Raw genomic sequence first — 13,630 nt, 5'->3', positions numbered from 1 at the left:
GCCTGCACAAGGTGTTCCGTGAGTATCTGCCAAGGAAGCGACAGGATCCCAGCACAGGCCCCGCTCCGGAGGAGTCACACGGGACTTCAAGTCAACAGAGAAAGGACAGACGACTCAATAAACTGTCTGCGAACGACCAGCTAACTTCCACCGATAATAAAAGCTCCACTCCTCACCGGGTACCACTCTCCAAACCAAACATCAGGCAGACGTACCAAAGGATATACAACAAAACCACGACAGTCCTGAGAAAATACTGTGAACCAACGTGATGACCTGGGGTGGGGTCTCTTAAAACATAAAAAAACAAAGCAGCACCCAAAGGGAACGCCGATAAACGGACCATGTATACAGACAGACGGGGAATCATCCTGTGTGTGCTTGCAGCTAGGTTATGTGTCAACCACATCTCAATAAGAAAAAATGTAAAAAAGAACTGGTAACTTCTGTTAAACGAGCAAAGCATAAACAAAGTTAAAAACTGTATACTTAAAAACCACTGAACTAGACACTTCACAAGGACAGATCTTATAGTGTGTGGATTCCACTTTAGAAGTTTACCAAAGGGGCAGCCAGTGACAAGAAGACATTTCTGTAATTCCAAAGAGTCAGCATCCACCACATATAAAGAGCCACTAGGAAATCAAACCAACCTGGACAGCATATCAAAAAGCAGAGACATTACTTTGCCAATAAAGGTCCGTCTAGTCAAAGCTATGGTTTTTCCAGCGGTCACGTATGGATGTGAGATTTGGACTGTGAAGAAAGCTGAGCACTGAAGAATTGATGCTTTTGAACTGTGGTGTTGGAGAAGACTCTTGAGAGTCCCTTGGACTGCAAGGAGATCCCACCAGTCCATCCTAAAGGAGATCAGTCCTGGGTGTTCATTGGAAGGACTGATGCTGAAACTGACATTCCAATTCTTTGGATACCTGATGCAAAGAGCTGACTCATTTGAAAAGACTCTGATGCTGGGAAAGATTGAAGGGGAGAGAAGGGGACAACAGAGGATGAGATGGTTGGATGGCATCATGGACTCAATGGACATGAGTTTGAGTAAACTTTGGGAGTTGGTGATGGACAGGGAGGCCTGGTGTGCTGCAGTCCGTGGGGTTGCAAAGAGTCAGACATGACTGAGCAACTGAACTAAACTGAAATGAATTAAGGAAATCAAAAAGAGAAATAACAGAAAAATAGGCAAAAAATAAGAACAGGCATTCTGTAGAAGGAAAAACCAAAACAGCCAAAAGACACAAACACGGATACTCCACCTCAGCAGCAGGCAGGCAAATCCAAAGTGAAACAGGAGACACTATCTCTACGCTTGGACTAGGGTGGGAGACAAGGCTGAGTGCCGTCCAGGATGTGGGGAAATGGGTCCCCATGTCCAGCTGCAGGCTCTACTTCAACGAACAGCCACTGGACGTCCCTGGGTCCGGCCACCAGCAGTGAACTGCGTGGCAGCGTCAGAACAGGACAGTGTGCGTGGCCCACGCCCAGGGGATGTCCGCAGGGGCCCAGGGGACGGCAGGGAGGAACGGGCTGGACTCTGGGCCCGGCACTCTCTGAGCTCCTTCCACACGGGCTCATCTCCAGCTCACACCCCGTGACTCACACAGATGAGGCCCCTGTGGGGGTCGCACCCACGGGGGACACACAGAGAGGAAGTGTGAGGACCAGAGTCACGCATCCAGACATGCGAAGGGAGGCTGGTATGTGGCCCACGGCAGAGGGCCGGCAGCGCCAGGAAGAGTCCAGAGACCAAGGTGCTTGGTCCAGGCAGGCAGCTCTTCTGGCCCCCACCTATCCACCCGGCTGGGACTTCCGGGTCAGGACACGACGCCTGCCGGGGATGAGGGGAGCTCGGGGGCCCCCAAGTCCCCCCAGCCTCCCCCAGGAGGGTCTGAGACGCCTTGGGACTGGCGGGGCCCAGAGCAGGCAGGCGGGCTCCAGGGACAGAGTACAGGACAGCCTCCCTGCTCACGCAGTGTTCCGGCCGCAGCCTGGGGGCAGACAAGAGTCTCGAGGGCTCCCTGGGTGCCCACGATGGCTCCGGGATGCGCGGTCCTCAGCCGATCGAGGGCCAGGGACGCCCCCCTCAGGGGCCCGGCGACCCCCGGCCCCGCGGCGCCAGGCGCTCACTTGTTGAAGAGGTTGCCCGCCACCCGGGGCCCGACGACCCCAGCCCCGCGGCGCCAGGCGCTCACTTGTTGAAGAGGTTGAGGCCGATGCGGTAGAGCCGCTTGCGGATGACGTCGTTGCTGAAGGCGGGCGAGTCCCAGCTGTTGCGCGTCTCCTTGTGGTAGGTCTGCTTGCTGAGCGTCTGCTCGCGCAGGCTGTCGCGGGACGACGACTCCGAGCTGCAGTTGATGGTGTCGTTGGAGTTGGACGTGCTGTTGAGACTGTCATTGTCACCGTCGGAGTAGTCCGACTCGGACTTGCTCTGCCGGTTGGCCGAGCCGTTGATGGCCAGGTGGGCGTCCAGGGGCCGCGGCGGCCGGGCCCGCGGCTCCGGCTCCTCCCGGGGGAGGCCCCTGGGGGGCCCGTGGGGGCCGTGCTTGGGGCTGCCCTGTGGCCCGCCCAGGCCGCGCTCGTAGGCGCTCTGCCTCTTGAGCGAGCTGCGGTCAGAGCGGTCGCTGAGGTCGGCGGAGCTGTCGCTGGGCGGCTCGATGGTGAGCAGGGGCAGGTGCTCCACGCGCGCCCGCGGCTCCAGCGACGGCGTGCTCCGGCAGCTGGTGTCCGTGTCCTCCTTGTCGTCCTTGTGGGCCAGCGCCCAGTAGTCCTGGGCGGCGGCTCCGGCCCGCAGCCGCAGGTCCGACTCGCCGCTGGACGGCCGGCACCCAGCCTGTGCCGCAGGCAGCGGCGGCGACAGCTCGTCCTCGTCGATGTACAGGGTGACGTCGCTGTACGAGGCGGTCATCTCGTCCAGCCGGCGCTGCTCGGCCGCGCCGTGCAGGCCCGACGAGGGCTCGGCGGCAGGCGTGGGCGCCCCCTCCACGGCGTGCAGGCTGCGGCAGTTCAGCGCGTCATCAATGGACTCGGCCAGCGACTTCACCTGCCGCGAGAAGGCGTCCTCCAGCTCCGTGATGGCGTCAGCAAAGTCGCTGGCGGGTGCAGGGGCCTGCAGGGCGGGCGGGGGCGGCGGGCCCAGGTCCCCGCACTCGGCCGGCCCCAGGGAGCCCAGCGGGGAGTCCCCGTCGGTCACCGAGACCTGCTTGCCCTCGAAGAAGGAGCTGTGCGCCTTCTCGGGCCCCTCAAAGGACAGCTGCACCCGCATGTTGGACAGCACGATGCGGCGGGACAGGCGCTTCTCAGACATGGAGCTGCGCAGCCGCTCGAAGTTCTTGTTCATCTGGTACTGGCGGAAGGCTGTCTGGATGGTGCGGGCTGCATGCCGGGTCACGAGGCGGCCCCCATACTTCCGTTCTAGCATCTCCACCTGCGGGTGATGGAGAGGAGTGTGAGGATGGCCCGGCCTGGCCTGGAGGGCAGACCGTGCCCACAGGGCTCCCAGACCCAGGAACCGGCCGGGGGCTGTGCCCACAGGGCTCCCAGACCCAGGAACCCGCCGGGGGCTGTGCCCACAGGCTCCTAGACCCAGGAACCCACCAGGCGCCGTGCCCACAGGCTCCTAGACCCAAGAACCCGCCGGGGGCTGTGCCCACAGGCTCCTAGACCCAGGAACCCGCCGGGCGCCGTGCCCACAGGCTCCTAGACCCAGGAACCCGCCGGGGGCTGTGCCCACAGGCTCCTAGACCCAGGGAGGCAGAGGAGCGGTGAGCTGTGGTTACAGCAGGCGCTCCCTGCAGGACTCCTCAGAGCCTTTCAAGGGAGGTGGTTTCCCAGACTTCTCTGTCCGCAGCAGCCTTTGCCCTGGGCACCGGGGCCGTGCAGTTTAATGAAACTTGGAGCTGCTGCAGGAGGTTGCAGGCCGCCCCTCGGGAGACAAGGAGACTGTGGCGGGGGCAGGCTAAGAGACCAGCGCGAGACCCGCGTCGGCCCTGAGCACTGAGCACTGGCTGCGGGCCTGGGCCCTCATCCGCAGACTGACTCTGAGAAGCCTGGACCCGTGGCCCCTCGGGCCTGTCAGACCGGCCTCACAGGCCAGCGGCGGGCACAGGTGAGACAGACCCTCAACACGGGGCGGAGGAGGTGTTGGACACTCCACTGCACTCCTGGGAGAGTGGACAGCTTGTGGGGACCCCACACCCACTCGTGTACAGATGGGGAAACTGAGCCTCAGAGAAGAGACCCAACACACCCCTGCAGGCCTCCAGACCCCAGGGCGCCCTCCGGGAGGCTGATGGCGGGCCCACGCCATAGGTGGGCAGGGCGGTGGGACTCTACCGCGAGGTGTGTGCGCCTCCGGAGCCTGCCAGCCCCAGGCCTGAGAACGGTCCCGAGGGCCGCTCCCCGTGCCTCGCTCTGGGGTGAGGCTGGAGTCCACTTTCCAAAAGCAAACAAGACCCAGGATGAGGAGTGGGCTGGCCCACCGAGCCCCTGCCGTGGCAGGGGGAAGGCCCTGTCCTCCGCAGGAGGTGCTCACACCCCAGGGTCAGAGCCCCAGTCCCCTCCGTGTGAACAGCAGGGCTGCGCCCTCGAGAGGCGAGGTCTGTGCAGAATAGACGGAGCACCAGCTCAGGGCACAAAGCCAGGCAGATGCCGAGGGAACCAGGCTTCAGCCAAGGGGAGGCGACGGCTGTCCGGAGCCCCGGGGGAGGGGGGGTGCGGGCGGGGCGGGAGGGCTCGGAGCCTTGCTGGGGGTGCATGTGGGTCCCAGTCATCGTGAGGGACACCAGCTCCCCCAGACGCGGATGTGCCAGCCCTCCAGAAAGGGGGGGTGGCAGAGGGGCTCCCCTCAGGAGAGGAGTCGGGAGCGGAGGGGCGGGGCGAGCCCGGCCGGGCCTGGAGGCAGCCAGGGCGCGTCTGTGTTTTCTCTCGCCCTGGAGCCACTGAACCGCGTCCAAAGGGATGACCTCACTTCCACATCTGCCAGCAGCGTCTGTTTCCTGGGTTTGGAGCACAGCTCCGAGAGCGCTCAGGGCCGATGGAGGCCCATGCCTGGGCTCCAGGGAGCCCTCTCTCCTGCGCCCCCTGAGATCTGGGTTCTGAGTCCCTCGGCTCTGCTCGGCTGGGGGTGGGGGCCCCGCACAGGCCAGAGCATGATCCACGGCCCCTCCTGTCCCGCTGACTCTAGACCTCGCAAACCCAGCAGCGACGCTCTTGGCCTGAGCCAGCCCCCTAGGTCGGGGCAGGGGCAGAAGTGGTGTTAGGGGGCAGGCGTGGGCTCTACGCTGCTCCTCAAAGCCCCCTGGCCCTCCTGGGGACGCACCGACCCGGGCCTGTGCTCATGCAGCCCACCGGGGTCGTTCCCCTTCTGGGCCAGAGCTGCCCCGAGGCCCCGTCTGAGTGCTGACTGGGGCACAGGGGGGACCCAAGCCGTCTGCACTCACCTAACAGGTGTCACCCTCATCCAACCCCGTGTCCAGCTGCAGACGGGCCCCAGAAGCTGCCCGCTGTGCAGGGGGACAGAGGCTCTGAGACGAGACAGGACAAGGAGCCCCAAGGCTGGGCCTCCCATGAAGGGGAGCCACAGGAGATGTGGAGGCCGGGGGCCAGCGGCCACAGTAAGGCCTTGCGCTGGGCTCCTGCCACTGAAACGTGGCTCTGTGCTGCCCACGCTCCAAGCCCCCACGGAACCAGGCACCTTGCTTCCGTCTGGAAATTGCCGTGTAATCCCCCCGCCGCCCCGTTACTATTTTCACCTCGACTGCCAGGAGGCTCAGCAGGGAGCCGAATGCTCAGTGGCCCTCAGTGTCGCCCCCCTGGGCCCACCTCATCCTGGCTGCCCTTTCCAGAAAGCTTGCCCGCCTAGGGCCTCTGCACCTGCTGCCAGCTTCTCCTGGAAGGCCCTGGCCTCGGTTACTTGGCTCCAAGGGGCCTTGGCGAGGCTCCCCCAGCCACCCGAGCCACCTCCTCCCACAGGCACCGGCCAGCCTCCCATTCCTTCGTCCTGGGGTTCGCATCATCCTTGCTCTGCAGCCAGCCCGTGTGTCCATAGCTACCCTGCCTCCTGGACCACAGCGTCTGCCTGAGGGCTGTGGCCACACCCGTTCCCCGGGGACTCCCCAGCCACCAGCACGGGGTGGCATACAGCGGGCACTGGGCTAACGTGCGAGGGAGAAAACGAGCAGCTGTGGCCACGCTAAGGCCACGCGAGGCTTGTTATTACCTCCACTGCCTCTGCTTAACCGTTCTCCCTTCTAACGGTCCTGCTATAGACGGCTGTTGCTAAGAACTGTTCTGATCCACTTTAGATCTGGGTGCAGCTGAGAAATGGAACAGAGATCCCCTGCTGTGGACCTGATCCCAGGGCCAAACGCCACGGGGCGAGGGGGCCGGGAGGCCACGCGGGCAGGCCGGGCATGCCCTCGTTTTACACACGGGTGTTGACCCCGTGGGGGGGTCTGGGCCTAGTCCCTGGGGAGGAGGCGCAGCCTGAGGAGACAGTGCTCCTCCAGAACATGGAACTGCAAACCGAGGGGTGGGATGAGCGGCCTGGCCTTCCTGCTGTCCAGAGGACGTGCTGTTTCTGTTGTGGACTGACCTCCCCCTCCCCCTCCCGCAGACCCCGGAAGGTCCAGGCCTCTCCTGGACCCCGGGACCTCAGTGGCCCCCACTGTGCAAGCTGTGCACTGGCAGAGTCAGGCCCTGACGCCCAGCACCGCCTGGAGCCCAGCCGCAGGGGGAGCAGGAAGTGGGCAGAGGCCGAGGTTGGACACAGCACCCCATGCCCACCCACGCCCTCCGCTTCCTCCGGGAGTCGGGAGGAGACCATGAGGGCCCGGGGCTGAGGCTGAGGCTTCCATCGTGGGGAACGACCCTTGCCTGGCACCCAGCCTTGAGTGCTTGGGGGCCCCCGCCCCACCCCACCCCGCCCCCACGTGGCCAGCTGCCCACCTGCTTGTCCTGCAGGTCGGAGGAGAGCTCATAGCTCTCGGAGAGGGACCGCGAGCGCTTGATGGCCTCCTCCTCGGCCTGCTTGCGCAGGATGGACGTCGAGTGCTGCAGCCGGGGCCTGCGTGCGCGCTGCTGCTGCCCGGGCGGCCCCGCGTACAGCCCATAGGCGCCGCTCGGCGCGTGCTCGTAGGGCTCCGGGCTCAGGCCCGAGCCGGGCGCCAAGGGCCCCTGGTGGTAGGCGGAGGGGCTGTCCAGCGACGTGCCGGGCTCGCTGCTGGGGGCCTCGCCCTCAACGCTGCGGAGAAAGCACAGACTGGAGGTGAGGGGGAGACCGCAGCCCTGGGCCCCGCAGGACGGCGTCCAGCCCACACCCCGCCCTCCCCTGGGTGGACCCCCGGGGCCCACGGCCACCCCTGCTTCATGCCTCCCTAAGGCTCCCCTCCTCTCACGGAGGCCCTGCTTTGGCTGTACAACATGCCCCGCACCCCCTACAACCGACACCCCGCCCTGATGGACCTGCTCCCCTTCCACTGACCCCCATGACGGGCCCCCATGGAGCAGGCTGTGCCCGGGACGCCCACTGACAGCCTGCGGGTCCCACCCCCTCGCTCCTGTACTCCCACTGCCAGGATTAAGTCCTTTTTTTCCTTTTTGACCAACAATGAACAGAGTGACTCCTTGCTGCATGCCCGCAGGGTCAGGCGTGCGGGCATCTGTTTTGGGCTGAGCTTGTCCCTCCCCACCAACACCCGCAAGCTGCAAGCCCTAACCGCTCAGCGTGTATCTAGAGACAGGCTTTCAGGACGCGATGGAGGTAAAACGAGGTCACGGGGCCTGATCCAAGGTCAGGACACACACACGACCACCCTGCACCCAGCTCTCAGCATCGCGCTCGTGAGCCACAGGCAAGAAAGTGCTGAAGCCGCCCACCCCGTCCGTGCTGCTGGTGACCACCGGCCTGGAGGCGGACACAGAGCGTCTTCTCGAACTCTTAAAGCCAGTCTACGAGGACCGATTGTTCACTCCATCTCTGGGAGAGCAGACTGACACCCGCGTGGCGCCGGCTCTGCCCGAGGTCACGCAGGTTGAGCATGGGTGCATCGGGATTAGAGCCCAGGATGGGGGCTCCTGCCACCCCACAGCCCTGGTCCCCGGGCCTGTGCGCACCCCTCAACCTTCCAAGCGTCCGGGAGGGCGTGGGGTGGGGTGGTTACTCACCCCACACTCCCGGCCCCAGAAGATGTGAGCCCAGAGGCGGCGACAAACGTGCAGCCAAGGTTCTGGGACCTTCGGGCAGCCTCTCCAGCAGTGCCGGCCACTCCCGCCCCTCAGGGCATCCTAGCATCCCTGGGGCCGGCGTGGCAGTCCCTCCGAAAGTGGCCCGGGGGAGGGAAGGGCGCAGAGCCCCACGGCTGCAAGTGCTCCTTTCTCTAGGGTCCCATCTTCACAGCAATGCAATCAGCAGCGTGTGCCCGGCCCACCCGCCCAGCTCTGCCTACCACGGAACGTGAGGCCATCGGCTGCCTCCCGGGGTAGGGGCCGGCGGGGCCCAGCCACAGGCACCCATGCCCGGGGCGCCTCTCCTGCCCGCTGCCAAGCTGGCACGTGCTGTCAGGCCGGCCGTCTAAGAATAGTGCCAGCCTTCCGCTCTGGCCCGCGGGGACGCTCAGTGGGTCTCCTACGGCAGAGCCTGCAGCCCAGCAGTGGAGGGTGATGAGGGTCCTCTCCTGGGGAAGAGCCCCGGGTGCCAGCCCCTGATGTGGCTGTGAGTCAGGGGCTCCCGCCCGCCCAAGGCCTGGCCCCAGGCCCAGCACCCCTGCTGTCCGGCAGTCACTGGCAAAAGCTTCCTCGGGGCCTCGTGGGCCCGTGTGGGGCGGGGCCAGGTGCTCCCCGAGACAGCCCTGGACGGACAGCGGGAGGGGCGGGGGCAGAAGGTCGGGGGGCCTCAGGCAACGGGCCCCCCTGAGTGCACGTGGCTGAAGGGAGACTCTGTCTGCCCTCCTCCCCGAGACCCCAGGACCCGCTCCACATGTGCCCCCACTGGAGCCTTCCATCAGGGCCGCTCTGTCTCCAGAGAAGAGGGAGACAGCAAATGCAATCGTGTCCTCGCAGCGAAGCAGCCAGGGCTCAGCTCGCCAGGATTTTAAATAGTCCCTGAGCCCCGAGGCTGCAAAAGCCACGGCGGTGACGGGCAGGTGCAGCACAGGGCCAGGCGGGGGCTGGGACCCGCCCCCAGCACCGACACCCCCCAGGCAAAGAAGGGTGTCCACCCTCACGGGGCAAGGGACTCAGCCCCTTCCCCAGCCTGCACTCACTTGGTCTCGAGCGATCTGCATGGGTGGAAGGGCGTTCCTCCCGCCTGTTTGAGGCAGAGGGTGCTGAGGAGGGAGGGGCAGGCAGCTGCCCCTGGACCCTGTGCAGGGCACGGGCCTCCTGTCCGGCTGGGCTCACGGGCGCAACATGCATGCCCGTGGCGCCCTGGCTGGATGAGGCTGGAGCCCCGTGGGAGGGGCACTCCAATCTGCCACGGATGCAAGAGGCCTTTGCGGGGCTGGGCCAGCCCAGGGTTCCCGCTCGGTCCCTAAGTCAGCTCCTGACTGTCTCAGGCCAGCAGGTTCCAGAAGGTGCTCTGGGGAGAGGGCCAGGCCTCTGTCACGGCCAAACGGATGCGTGGCAGGCACCTGTGAGCCCGACCTCCGAGACACACCCACCTGCCCGCCTCTCAGCACATCCAGGCCGCCAGGGCAGGTCCCTGGACTCTCACCCAGCACCCCGCCCCTCCTCCCACAGCAGCCAGACCAATCCCAACAAAGGAGGGGGCACACCAAGGGCCCCCTGCCCATCACACCGAGTGTGGAGACACAGCCCTCAAGGCCTGACCTCGCCATGCCCCCTCCCCTCGCTCACGCTGTTCCAGCCTCACTGGGGTCTGGCCCGCAGGGACATTCCGCTCTTCTCAAAGGCATCAGGCACTCCCTGCCTCGGGGCCTTTGCACTGGCTGTTCCCCTGCCTGGACCGCTGTTCCCGTCTTACATCTCAGCCCGCTCCATGCCTTCACCACTCCAGGGTCTTTGCTCAATGCCACCTTCCAAGGAGGCCCCCACCGCTCCACCGAATTAAAACCACGCCCCGCTCCGCACAGCATTCCTAACCCCTTACTCAGCGCTTTCGCAGCGCCAACCTGCCGCGGCTTTCCCTGTGCTGCCTTCCGCCCACGTCGGTGCCCAGGCTCTGTGGGCGCACAGGGTACTTGGCTGCTTTGCTGGCTATGCTCCCCGAGTGCCGACACGTGCACCAGACCAACAGGGTCGGTGAGGCCCGCCGGCCCTGGAGTGGGGCTTCTGACGTGCGCCACCCCCAATGAACACCCCGCCTGCCCCACACCTAACCCGCGATGGCCCCCGTCCCTTCGCGGAGGCCGAGCCAGAGTCCTGAGCTGAGTCACCGGCCAGTCCCTCCCCTAGTCCGCTCTGTGGCACCCATGCCCTCTATTTGTCCCCAAGTCCTGCCGACTCCACGTGAATGGTATCCACTTGAGTTGTGTGACGTGGCAGCCTCTGCATACCCCAAAAATCAAACCCTCAAAGCGTCCTGATAAGAAGTGGCCAGACCAAACCATTGCGACCAGCACGATACACCGTCCTCCAGTGAACGACTGGACAGAAGCAAGCAGAGCATGCACCGTCCTGAGCCAGAGAACATCACTCCTTCCTGGTCCTGAAGAGAAGCGACACACGCCAGACCCCAAGGGGGTCTTCCTAATCCGAGCCAGAGCCCTGGTGAGCACAAAGGCACGTTTACGGGGGAACCCCGGGCACTGACAGGCATGCTGGCCTCAGGTTTTCAGGGCACCAGCTAGACCTGGTCATCGAAGTGCAACCCTGCACTTGCTAGAGCTCTGTCCTGGCCAGCCCTCAGCTCTGGATGCCCAGGGCGGCCTGCCCCAGGGACACAGGGCACTGGCCCAGCCCCCAGCAGCCCCGAACACCTCTTCCTCACCACAGTGCTCGCCCAGTGGGAGCTCCAAGTCCCACCACCCAGGAACCCCCTCTCTCGGGGAAGCTTCTGTCCATCAGCCAGGATCGGACACTCCAGAGTCAGCCCTCAGCTGCACACGGGGATTCGAGAGCACGCGCAGACCCTGGGCCACGTGCAGATCGAGGGTCGGGCGGGCCCCATGCACACCACTGCTGCTCCCCGACCGTTCAGAGTTCCCGGGACGTTCCGTGAGAATCAGGAGTGCGGCCAGTGCTCTGGGCAGACGCTCCTGATCCGGCCTCCCTCTCCCAGAGATTCTCACGAAGGAAGCAAGGCCAATACGCAGAGGTGCGTGCAAGGAATTCCACGGCTGTGTTGTATCTGATTGTAGAAACTTGGAAATAATCTAAATGCCTGTCAGCAAGGGACTGATTTACATAAATCACACATCAATATAATGGAAACTAATGGAAACAACGTTAAGTGGGGGGAAGGTCTGGCCCGAGGGAAGTTCTTGTGATAAACAGTGGGGGGACCTTTCCGGCTGACGGGAGTTTAATACAGGCTGCGAAGCCAGTCAGTGACGCGGAGTGAGAAGCCGGAACAGCCCCAGCCCTGCCGTCCACCGCAGGTATCGGCTCACAGGGGAAGACTGTCCGGAGCTCCAGGTGGATTCCGAAGGCTGGGGCGCTCGCCCCCACCTTCTCCCAAGAGCCTGGGCAGACAGCACCCACCCGTCCCTGACTCGCTCCTGCAGGCCCGCGAGCACCCTCCCACAGGACCACGCGGCTGGGGGCGCGTGCCAACACCCACGACGGCACGGGGCCGCCTCCCACCGAGGGCTGGAGCGCACGGCCAGGGACGACCTGAGGCCGGCGGCCAAGCCTCTGTCAGGCTCACAGCCCACGTCGCCCAGCTCAAGAAAGGATGCTCTCGCGTGGCCAAACTGCCCGTCCCTGGAGGTGTACAAGCCGCAGCAGGGCAGACACCTGCTGGAGGCGGGGCAGAAGGACCCCTGCCACTGACGGGTGCCGTCTGCACAGTCGGTACACGGAGACCGCCTTCAAAACGCCATCGGCTCGTGAAAAGCGCTTTCTAAGCGCGGTCTCCAGTTCTCTGACCGAGAGGGCCCTGCCTGCAGGTCCCGGCAGTGAGAGGTGGGAGGGGCAGGGGGGTCAGGGTCACCCACCCTGCCTGCTGGAGGGGCCCCCTGCGGACACCACCCATGGCCAAGCTGTAAACGCTCCTGAAGGGGCTTCTGGGCCCGGGGGAAGGGGCTTCTGGGCCCGGGGGAAGGGGCCCGGCTCCAAGGCTGAGATGCCACATCCCCACTCCAGCTGGTGGGTGAGTCAGGCAGGGGGCCCTCGGCCACACGGACGTCTCTAATTATGGCCTGTGAGGTCATGAATGACTTTTCTTAAGAAAAACGCTAGTCTGAGGCAGCTGTGGGCAGAAGCAGAGACCCGCTGCTCACCCCCAGCACTGACGATGCCGATAACAGAAATAATGTTTACAGAGTCAGGGCTGCTTACTCCCCGCGACCGCTGACACACCTCCCAGGCACAGAGAGGCTAGCCTGCCCCGAGACACGCAGTTCACAAGTGAGGTCAGAGCCCACACTCATACCCGCTGTGCCTGAATAGCTCGCTCGCTCTCTCTCTCTCTCTCTCTCTCTCTCTTTCTCTCACACACACACACACACACACACATGCACAGCAACGCTCCCTGTAAAGCCTCGGGGTGTGCGGGTGCTGTATTGGGCGATTAACCTACATGGCCTGTGACCCAACCGCCACCCCGGGACCAGGGCGCGCTGGGCCACTGTCCCTTCCACAGACGAGGAGCGTGGGGTGTGAAGCTGAGCCGCTGGGTCACGGGTGCAGGGGACTGGATCCCCATTGGACGCACCTGCCACCTGGCAGCAGAGAGGAAGCGTGTGCCCCTGGGGGCAGGGCTGGGGTCCAGGGCCTGGGATCCTGGGGTCGTGTGTGGTCATGACATAAACCAGCCTGGGGTACGTGGCGCCAGTGGTGGTCACATCGTCTGGAAAAGCCACTGTCTTCTGAGTGGGCCAGCCCCACGCGGAGGGAGAGCCATCTGCAGGCCTGTCTGTGGTCAGATGTCCACACCAGAGCCGCCTCCACACTCCCAGCAGAGTGCCCAGGCCCAAGCAACACAGCCTCCCAGACACATGCGCTCCCTCACACCTCCGCCACACTCTGTTCAGGGTTTCTGATTCCCAGAAAGGGAGGTTCAAGCCAGAGTCAACAGGAGACTTCACAAGCCTTCCCTCCCAACCCCCTGCTGGGGCTCCTGCGGCTCTGTGGTCACATTAGCAGAGGTCTATCGCCCAGGATGGGGAGGGGACGGGTCCTGCTCTGCACTAGGTTCTGGGTGACAGACGCAGACAGACCAGGGCAGGGTCTGAAGGGGAGGGAGGGTGGGAAGGGACCGGTGGCCGTGTCCCCCATCGAGGGGCCACAGGAGCAGAGATGCGGTGAAGGTAGCGTGGCTTCAGGAGGCAGAGCGTCAGCCGCTCAGCGCCTGGCGGTGGTGGGGGGCCGCCTCGGGGACTGCGGGCATTCCCGCAGGGTCTGGAAAACCAGTCCTCAGGGACCGAGCTGGCTTGTGGTGGGTCACGCCCCACGTACAGTCAGCCGGCATGCCACAACGCAAGCTAAGCTCACGTTT

General features: G+C 64.5%; 1 protein-coding gene across 7 annotated transcripts in view; it reads right to left on the bottom strand.

Annotated features, from left to right (window-relative positions):
• The window catches only part of IQSEC1 (IQ motif and Sec7 domain ArfGEF 1), a 141,340-nt gene that overhangs the window by 21,562 nt on the left and 106,148 nt on the right, over positions 1 to 13,630 (bottom strand). For all 7 annotated transcript variants that reach the window (XM_061397251.1, XM_061397250.1, XM_061397254.1 and 4 more), the window contains 2 exons: positions 6,961 to 7,255; positions 2,208 to 3,439 (listed from right to left, as the gene is read on the bottom strand). In XM_061397251.1, the coding sequence (XP_061253235.1) occupies positions 2,208 to 3,439; positions 6,961 to 7,255 (1,527 nt within the window). Of the gene's footprint in view, positions 1 to 2,207; positions 3,440 to 6,960; positions 7,256 to 13,630 lie in introns of those variants that run through there.

This window comes from Bos javanicus, chromosome 22, assembly GCF_032452875.1.
Source record: "Bos javanicus breed banteng chromosome 22, ARS-OSU_banteng_1.0, whole genome shotgun sequence".
Classification (NCBI taxonomy): Eukaryota; Metazoa; Chordata; class Mammalia; order Artiodactyla; family Bovidae; genus Bos; species Bos javanicus.
This window is presented reverse-complemented; position numbering and strand designations above follow the sequence as displayed.